The sequence below is a fragment of the Anabas testudineus genome, chromosome 2, assembly GCF_900324465.2.
Source record: "Anabas testudineus chromosome 2, fAnaTes1.2, whole genome shotgun sequence".
In the NCBI taxonomy this organism is placed as follows: domain Eukaryota; kingdom Metazoa; phylum Chordata; class Actinopteri; order Anabantiformes; family Anabantidae; genus Anabas; species Anabas testudineus.
In genome coordinates this window covers 3,428,264-3,438,186 of record NC_046611.1, presented here as the reverse complement: position 1 = coordinate 3,438,186, position 9,923 = coordinate 3,428,264, and the positions used below count along the sequence as shown (strand labels likewise).

Sequence of the window (9,923 nt, the reverse complement as noted above, 5' to 3'; positions counted from 1 at the left end):
ATGGAGGGAGGGGAGATTTTGTTGAATTCCCTTGGGAGTTAGATTACCAATCCGGAGATTAGGCCCGTTCCTGACTGATTTCTGGTTAGAGAATCGTGTCCGTGCTCCGTTAACTCCAGCTGTTGAGGCAGAGCTTCTAATTACTCATTTTCCAACCACCGCAGCTCCTGCAGACTCTTTTAACTGCACTTTGATGCACTTTGAGTGTCAGTACTATCAAACTGAAATCATAAAGCATTTGTTCCAATCTCAACATGCTGCAGAATGTTCTCTAAGCCCTTCTCATGTCTCTCAACGTAACGTTTTCTCCCTTTTCATCAGTTCGTTGCCTCTTTTCCCTACAGATCCTCCTGCGTGCCGCTAAAAGCTGAAAGAGTTAAGAAGATTTGGCAGCCTCGCAGCAGCCAGCCAGCCGGTGAGGGAGGACCTGGCTTCCGGTGGCCAGAAGCAGGCAGCTCACTTGCTCTGGATTAAGTGGGATCGGGAGAGATTACAGCCCTCTCTCTCTCTCTCTCTCTTGTTCCCTGTGTAGCTTGATAAAAAGCTAGTGCCAATCTCCGGGGAATATTTTCCCATCATATATCTCTTTTTCTGCACACATATTGGTGCCAGAACCTGCAGGAAGTGGATGATAACGACTTGGGTCATTGCTGAAGATCCAGACGCTGAGGTAACCCAGCATCTAATTGCTTTTTTTTAGAAAGGGAGAAGGGGCTCGAGGAAGACCAGAGGGATCATCCTCCTCCTTGTCTTTAATTACAGAAATCTGCCAGATGGACGTTTACCTCTCGAGGAGCTCGTCTTGTTTGATTCTTTACACACAGTGATAGTTTAGTTACAGTAAAATCTGCTAAAACTGATCTAATGTAGGAAAAATAAATCATCGTCTCCTCTTCTTGTTCTTGTGAAACTTTAACAACACATTGTCCAGGCGTGCTTTCTGTCATGTGATGGTTCACCTGAGATTATAGTGTCTGTGTGTTTACATCACCGTCGTCCGTACATGTAGCCGTGAAGTGTGCCATTGACCCCTGACCCCGTTCACACTCGTAGCTGATGGAGTGGTGACTTCACCTCTCGAGCTGATCCCACGGCACACTCACGACAGGGTGGATTACTAACTGGGTAAAGAGTCTCAGAGTGTCAGGTTCGGTGCATGTCAGGTAGAATTTGCAGCTTTGCAACTTTTAGTTTTGTTCTGTGAACAGTTTTTATTTAACACAGTAAATTGTTGAGTCCCGGTCTGTATTCTCTGTGCAGGGATCATGATGTGTCTCCAAAAGCTCAAAATAACCTCAATAATCTCAGCGATTTATTTTAACTATAACTCACTGTTACATTATTTTTATTTGTCAGATCTCAGATGTTATAATAAACAGAAAAGTCAACATTATGGGAAATCTGAACTCGCTGTCTGAAGCCAACCTGTTGTTCTTCTCCAGGTTTGTCTTTGTAAGGATCCAGCAGGTGGTGGGGTCAGAGGTCGGGGGTCCGGTGACCATGAGGCAGGCGGTGGAGGCTCAGGTGTTAAACCCCCACTGTGAGCTAGGAGAAGACGGTCAGCTTGTCATTACAATTTATTTGATCATTGTTCCACTTTACAGCTCAGTCTAATGGTCCGACTCTGTGGGTCTGCGTGTTGCAGACCTGCAACAGATCCTGACAGATGTGATCGAGGAGGTGAAACAGTCGGTGAACCCGGACGTCGACGGTGCAGAGATTCTCCACAGTCTGCTGAACGCACCCTGGCTGCAGTCGCTGCTCAAGGTCTGAAGACACATGTATCTTTCTGCTGTTTATAACCGGACACACTCCTCCTGTAACTCATAATAATAGTACTATCATCACTATTATTGCAGTGCAGACACTTGGAAAAGATAAATTCATCACAAATAACATATTATAATAATATAGAAGCTGCTTTAGTAATTCCTTTTTTAACTGGACTAAACTTGTTTCCAGGTTTACGAGTGTCTTCAGCGTTACCTGAGAGACTCTCCAGCACCAGCTCTGGACTACGCTTCAGGACTTTCATTTCAGGTCTGATCTGTTTTAGTCACTATTTGTTTCTCCCGGTCATTTTTCTTTTTTTTTAACAAAGTGGCTTCTTCTCTGTGTAGCTGCTGTTGGACATCAGGTCGTTGCCGGGCTGCTCTGAAGAGGCCGGAGAGCTCTACTGTCTCCTGCAGCAGCCGCACCTGCAGGTATGAAGTATTAAAACTTTAAAGCTTGTAGCTGAGTTTTTGCTGGAACACAGTGAAACCGTGTATGAGGTGACCAGCACAGCCTTTTGCAGTCATAAAGATCTGATCTCCATGTTTTCTAGGCTCTTCTGTCAGCTCATGATACCGTGGCCCAGAAGGACTATGATCCAGTGCTGCCACCGATGCCCGAGGACTTGCCGGACGATGAGGAGGCCACTCGGATCGTCTGCATGGTCAAAAACAAACAGCCTCTGGTGAGCTGCGCGGCTAATGCTTTCTTGTTTCTCCCCCATTTATAATTTTTAAAACATTTTACAAATGTGAGTGAGATCTGCTTTTCAGTTCTTTTATTTATGTTGTGAAACAGCTCCGAGGTTCCTTCGGCCTCAGTTGACTGACTGGCCCATTCAGACACTTTCTGACCTGAAAACGAGGTCACATTCAGACGTTATCACCCCTTTGTTATGTATGCATTTTATTTTTTAATCCCTCTTCACAATAATGGTTTGTTGGGATTAGGGATACCCATCAGAAAAACCTCTCTGAGCACAAAAATGGCTTCACACTAAAAAATACCAACAGAAAGTCCTGATTCAAGGCCACTGTCTCTGGAAAGAAACTAAAATACAAAGGCAACAGATCCTACAATAGCTACAGTTCTGCACAAAAAGAGACCAAATGCCTTTAAATCATATTCTAAACACGACCAATGAATGAATGACCACAAAGTAAAAGCGAGGATCCTGGTCACAGCTCAGTTGAACAGCGTCCTCCTGTTGCTCCCACAGCTGCTGGAGTTTGTACCAGAGTCTGGTTCATCTCCATCACCCACCTGTGTTGATTTAATATTTATATTTATAATATCATTTTGTTGTGTTTTAAGCAAAGTTTAAGAGGCTCTGCTTCTAAACCTCAATAATTAGCTGCAGTTGTTTAAAGTCATGATGTCAGTAATGAGCAGTTAGAAAACAATCTGCTGGAGATTTAGTAAAAATCACAGCTGGGACAGTATATTTTGTTTTCAGTGAACTACACACTGTGCCTGTTAGTACTAAAGTAGAGCTGTTGTTCCACTCGTGTGTAAGATAACACTCATGAATATTTCAGTATGTGGCTTTTCTTTATCCAAATATAAATCAAACAGCTGACTGAATCCAGCAGAGACCAGATGTTTGATTTTGATAATCTCTCATTTCTGTAATTGTCTGTTGATGCTACAGCTGATTTACAAACAGCAGAATCCACCAGAAATAATGATTTATTCCTCATTTTAAAATGTGTGTTTTTCCAATGGAGGTTCTGAACATTCCCTCTTGTTTTGAGTGACTCTGTTGTCTCACAGCTTTGCGACCACCACAGAGTCGGGCGCCCTTTGTCCCCTCCCTGTGCGAAAAGCTCCAGAGGGGGGATCCGCAGTCACTGGGACACCCTGAGGCAACTGACCCAGCAAGGCAGGGTTCATAGACCTGCTGCTGGACGCCTGGATGTCAAGGATTCATCGTGGTGTAGCGTCCGGAGAGGCAACTACCCTCCAACCGAGCCTCTGTGTCACCAGCCGGCAGCTCGGCTGTGCCCCCCACCTCGATATCAGCCCATGAGTAACTGTGACGGGTGCTGTAGCAAGTCGATGAGCCAGTGTAGAGTTTGTTACACCAACCTGCTCTGGGAGCAAAGTGTGAACCGCTCTGCACCTTCAGTCTGCAGCTCTGTGCTGATCGGTAAGAAAACATCTGGATCATCTGGTTGGTTTTCCATCACTTGTCATTTCGCTCTCGTCATCCATCATTTATCACAGCTACGTGTGGTTACTGCTGGATTAACTGTGTGTGTTTTATCGTTGGAGATGATATCACTGAAGAACCAGACAGTAGAAACGACGATGACGCAGGAGAATCCTCCGACGCCCAGCGTTGGCCCGTGTCCCCCTCATGCCTCACTGTGCCCTACTACTCCAATGCAGCCAGCTACTTTCAGCCAGGTCTCCCCCCCCCAGCTCCGAAGCCAAAGCCCTCGCGTGCGCACAGCTCCCCCGAGCCCCATGCGTCCTCGCCGGGTGGTGGAGATCCCCCCGGTGGAGCTCGCCAAGCAGGAGAGTCTGGACGAGCTGAGGACGACTGTGCATCTGGCCGCCTGCTCCATGGAGAGCAGCACCAAGGACATCAAGCTGCTCGGGGAGAAGATGGCAGCAGCGACTGAGCGCATGACAGAGACGGTGCAGGACAACTCGCAGGCGTTGGTCCTCCTCACTGAGGTGGTGGAGCGGCTGCAGTCACTGCTCGCCACCACCAGGACTGAGATCCACCCTCCAACACCTGCAGCGGACGGCACACCTGTGAAGAGCCACAAGACTGGGGGCCAGCGTCCGTCTCTGACTCACCAATCCAGATGTTCCTTCCCGTCGTTTCCTTCCTTCACCTCCTCCTCCAGCTCCCTCAGCAGCTCCATGGACCCTCCCTCCACCTCCCTGTCTGTGTCATGCCGTGGATCGCCACGGGCGACTGTGAAAACAGGCGACGCTCCTTCACCAAACAAGAAACACACCGATGTCCAAGCGTCCAAGTTTCCTCTGACGAACGGGCTGTTGGATCCAAAGGACACGTCCAAGGCTGCGAAAGGAGGTAACACACACCAGAGGAAGAAGAGGAGGAAGAAGGCCGCATGAAAACCAAACCGAGGGTCCAATGAGTGGACTTGTTGAGTTGCAGACACACAGTGGTAGTTGGCTTTTATTCAGTTTTATTCTCAGTTTTCCTCCATTGATCGTTCTCTCTCTCTGTGTTTCACTTCCTCACTAACAGACGACACCTGGATCCTTCATTTCAGCCCCTTCATCAGTCTTCGTTTGACTTTCCACTATGCTCCACCGTCAGTGACTCAATTACCCTCCTCGGGTCACAGCATCTTCATTTAGCCTGTTTTCATCTTTCTCTTCTAGGGAGCGACTATAAAGAGAAACGAGATCACAGGAGAGATTTTTGTGGCTCGAGTGATCTGTGGAGGCCTCGCTGATCGGAGTGGTACTGTGTGCTTTTCTAATCTGGAGTTTATTGGATTTGAATCTGGTCATTTAATGTGTTTACAACAAAAATAAACCAAGCACAAAAGTTAATTTCAGGCTAATTTAACAAAGAAACTTCAATAATAGAGAAATGTGACGTTTACAACCAAATTACTGTTTTTAATTGTCCCTGTGTGTGTCTAGGTCTACTTCATGCTGGAGACAGGATCTTAGAGGTTAATGGTTTCCCTGTGGACGGGATGGAGCCTGAGCAGGTTATCCAAGTCGTGGTACGATCGTGTTTGTTGAGTTTCCTTTTGATTTCTTTAAATAACCTTTACAAAGAAAAGTCTCAGGAAATGTTCAAATGTTTTAGCCACAGGAGATAAAAACAGCAGAACAAATCCTTTGTTAGTCCAGATGAGTGTGGGAGACTTGTACATGTGCTAATCTGTGGTTTTATTTATTTCAGCAAGCACGGTCACAAGGCACCATCATGTTCAAAGTGGTTCCCATCACAGAAAGACCGATCCACAACCAGACGATGGTAAATGTTCCCCTTCACTTTCTCATCTTGTGCTTTGCTCATAAAACCACCTACACGATGTGATGAAGACTGTAATCTGTCCATGTGTCAGCTGTACGTACGAGCCATGGCCGACTACAGCCCTCAGCAGGACCCGGCCATCCCCTGCGCCGACGCTGGCATGAGCTTCAGGAAAGGAGACATCCTGGAGATCGTGGACCAGACGGACTCTCTGTGGTGGCAGGCCAAGAAGCTGCCGAGCAGCATGGCGTGCGCCGGCCTCATCCCCTCCACCAACCTGCTGAAACGGTCAGGGGGTTCGTTTTGGTTACGTTTGTGTGCACTGTGTCGTGTTTTTACTGTTACCAGCCACTGGGGAACTTTATAAACTTTATAAACTTTATAACGGACTGAAACCTGTTCATCTGCATGTTGTCACAGGAAGCAGAGGGAGTTCTGGTGGTCTCAGCCTTATCAGCCGCACATCTGCATGCAGACCTGTAGGTGTTCACCCACGTTGTGTTTAACTCTTCTCAAATATAGAGTATATTTATATATTCTGTCAAAGTTCAGCCTGTTTTTTGTATTATTTGGTTTCACAGTTGTGTTTTCACTGTGTTTTGTCCCACGCCTACTGAAGTGAGCACCGTAGAAGAAGGTAAGGAGTGATTTGATGTTACAGCCCCACAGGTAGTTTTCACACGCTCTGTTGCAGTTAAAGCTTTTTGTTCCCATTTTCCACCCACAGAGGAGGATTTGATGGCCATCGATGAGAAATGTGTTGAAGCAGGTGAAGCTCCACTTGTTATTTTCTGCTTTCTTAATCTTTAATAAAGAATTTTACTTCATGTCTTTGCTGCTTGTGATTAAATTCCCCTGTTTGTTTTTTCTTTCTCACAGATGAGGAGGCATTTGAATCTGGTAGGTAAGTCTTTATTGATTTCACCTGTTTTTATTTTCATTTCATTTTACAACTGTTAGAACGTTATTTTATCTTTTGTCCTTCATGTGAAACCTCTGTTATTATTTTTTTATTAAATCTTTTTGCTGTCTGATGGGGAAATGTCAGAGGAGCTCAGAGAAGGTGAGAAAACCAGGAACATTTTCTGTTCTGCAAACTAAACAACTCAGAAACTCAGAATGAACTAGAATGAACAGTGGTTTTAAATGTATGGAGGACAAAACATGACAGATTAAGAAAAAAATGAACAAATAAAATGGTTAAGAAGTAAATAAATAAGTAAGTAAATAGTATTTTGCATGTAAACGCCGGTGTTTTTACCTTGACTTGATAGTACGGAGGTAGACAGGAAACACAGGAGAACAGCAGGGGTACGACATGCAGTCAAGGTCAGAACTGGAACCAGGGACGTTGTGGTTTCATCTGTTTCTTTTAATAGGTTATAAACCTTTTACTATTAATCTATTAATATTAATACTATCGCAGAACTGCCTGTCTGACCCAAGTTAGTTTACTTGATGATCCAGCTACAGTTCGAACTCTTATTCTTATAATTGTCATAAACTATTTTACTGATATGTTCAGATTCCAACTTTTCCTTCTCATGAAGAAAACGGACACTTCCTGTGGATGTTTGTGTATTAAGTTACTGTGAATTAGATTCTTTTTCTCTGATTAATGCTGTTATTACTGTCATTTCTGTTAATTTCTCCTCTGCTCTGTTGCTTGTCATGTGTTCAATCTTCTTCCTTTTACATCAAACCAGGGGAGGATGATTTCAGCAGTAACATGGAAGGAATCTACATAGGTAATTATATTATAAATTATATCTTGTAATTGTATTTATATGTCACATACTTTTTTATTTTGGTCGTACATAGACACACACACAGTTTTACTATTTCCTGTCCTGACACCTGAATATTAAACATCACACATAAAATACTATTTGGTTCTTTTATTATATTTTATTTATTTATTCATGGAACATTTCCCTTCAGCTGGCTTCAGGCGCAGCATGCGTCTGTGCAGGCGCCGGTCCCACAGCACCACCCAGCCGTCCTGCCACACCCGCTGCCCCAGCAGCTGCTACAGCGCCCTCAACTGCCCCTTTGAGGAGGTGGTGCGGTACCAGCGCCTCCCGCAGGACGCCCACCGCCTCCTCGCCCTCACAGGTAACAAACGTCTCACAGGTTTACTTCAGTCTCACTGTGGGTTATTGTGTCCAGTCTGGTTTTTATTTTGACACATTAAGTTTTATTTCCTTTTTGACATAAACTATTTTAAAATACAGTTTCATTCACCAAACAGTGTTTTTAAAGCAAATAGTCTCTCTGATAAATGATTTCCAAATCCTCTGATATTCTCAGGTCCCTCTGGTGTTGGTGTGAATCAACTTCGGAGGCGTTTGATCGAAATGAACCCCAACATCTTCCGGGGAGCGATACCACGTATGTGCAAACTGTGTTAATGCCACAAATTAGCAATTAACTAAATGGCCACAACTTTACCTTTATGACAAAAAGAACTTAAAAAAAAAGAACTTAAAGTCCATCTGAGAGTTTTTGTAAGTTTGTGTAATATTAGTTTTACAAAGCTTGATTTATATTTATAAAATGTGAATAAAGATTTTCTAATTTTTCTTACCAGACACCACAAGAGCACCCAAAGCATACGAAGAGTCCGGACGAGAATATTACTTCACCAGCAGAGAAATCTTCGACAACATGGTTTATAACAACAGGTGCGTGTTTTCATAGTAACTCTGTCGTGGAGTCATGAGTAAAAGTGTAAATGCTGCAAAACATGAGGAGAAAGTCAATGTGATTAAAGATTCAGAAATTATCACTAACTGCATGTTTGCCTAACGCTTTATGATGTGCTACAGGTTTCTGGAATACGGGGAACACAAAGGAACTCTGTACGGGACCAGCATCGAATCTGTGAAGGACGTTTTAAACAGTGGACGGATCTGCATCATTGACATTGAACCAAACGTACGTGCAACATGAAGAGAGACTAAAAGTGCACGATAATGACTGAGATAAAGTTTTCACGACACTATTTAATCTCCAGTTAAACGTTGTTGATAATATCCTACATTTCCATTTAGGCCATTCAGGCAGTGAGGACCCACGAACTGAAGGCCTACATCATCTATGTGAAGCCTCCACCTCTGGAGCGCCTCAGGGAGACCAGACAAGACTCGTACATCACCACCAACTACTACGTCAACCGACCCTTTAAAGTCAGTAATCGCTCTTAGAGCTGGATTTTAGTAATTTGATCCAGTTTACCCAATTAATTTTCTTTTAAATGTCGTAAAGGGGAACAAAAAAATCCCAAAATGCTGTAGTTTTGTTGAGTTGTATATGTTCAACTAATAAAGCATAAAAAAGATCACAAATGAAAACAATAAGATGTTTTAAGCAAAGACAGTTCTGATTAATTATCTTAATTAGCACAGATATTTTAAAAGCTTTTCTCCAAAACCTTATTTACTGGATAAGACCTGCAACTTATCTAAGCGTTTGTAACACACTTTGTTTCTCCAACAGGAGGAAGACTTCCAGGAGATGGAAGAAGCAGCTCGGAAGATTGAGTCTCAGTACTGGCAGTTCTTCGATCATGTGATTGTCAATGATGAGCTGCAGGACTCCTGCATCCAGCTGCTGACGGCAGTGAGAAGAGCCCAGGACGAGCCGCAGTGGGTCCCTGTCAGCTGGATACGACCCACTGCTGAGTCGTAGGAGAGGATGGGGAAGTAAGTGGAGGAGATGAGGGGACAAAAGCGCTGTGACCTCTTTCATTATGGCAGCAAAGTCTGGAAAATCAAAAAGGTTAATATTGAAATCAGTTTATTTTGTGTCTGTTACTGCACGATTTAGGACAAACCTGGGATTAAAAATGTGATATTTTTCCAATTGATGTTTACATTTTAGAAAGCAAACTTGTTTTGGGGGGTCTTAATAAATGTTTTGTCATTTCTTAGCTTAAAAATTGTCATCGCATGTCAAAAAATTACTAAGATTTACAGAAGATTAACGATTTTAACAGTGTGTGAGCAAGCTCTTGGAAAAATAACACACTGTGTCCTTATTTAATTCAAATTAGGTAATGACAGTCATGTTTATCAATTTGCGCAAGCAAAGCACTGTTTTGGCATTTTTTTGTTTGTATTCGTTTGGACTTTAATAAACTCCTCTGATAGCAATTTTCTTTCCATTGTTGCTT

General features: G+C 43.6%; 1 protein-coding gene across 1 annotated transcript; it reads left to right on the top strand.

The window, feature by feature from the left end:
- Positions 1–1,287: 1,287 nt before the first annotated feature.
- LOC113163113 (MAGUK p55 subfamily member 4) lies at positions 1,288–9,748 on the top strand. The gene is made up of 21 exons (XM_026361453.1): positions 1,288–1,558; positions 1,646–1,767; positions 1,963–2,040; positions 2,121–2,204; positions 2,327–2,458; positions 5,140–5,221; positions 5,407–5,492; positions 5,675–5,749; positions 5,841–6,037; positions 6,170–6,228; positions 6,369–6,386; positions 6,477–6,518; positions 6,629–6,649; positions 6,798–6,812; positions 7,456–7,497; positions 7,691–7,864; positions 8,060–8,140; positions 8,340–8,433; positions 8,578–8,686; positions 8,803–8,937; positions 9,248–9,748. The coding sequence occupies exons 1-21, from the start codon at positions 1,393–1,395 to the stop codon at positions 9,437–9,439; spliced, it is 2,004 nt and encodes a 667-aa protein (XP_026217238.1). The 5' UTR covers positions 1,288–1,392; the 3' UTR covers positions 9,440–9,748.
- Positions 9,749–9,923: the final 175 nt, after the last annotated feature.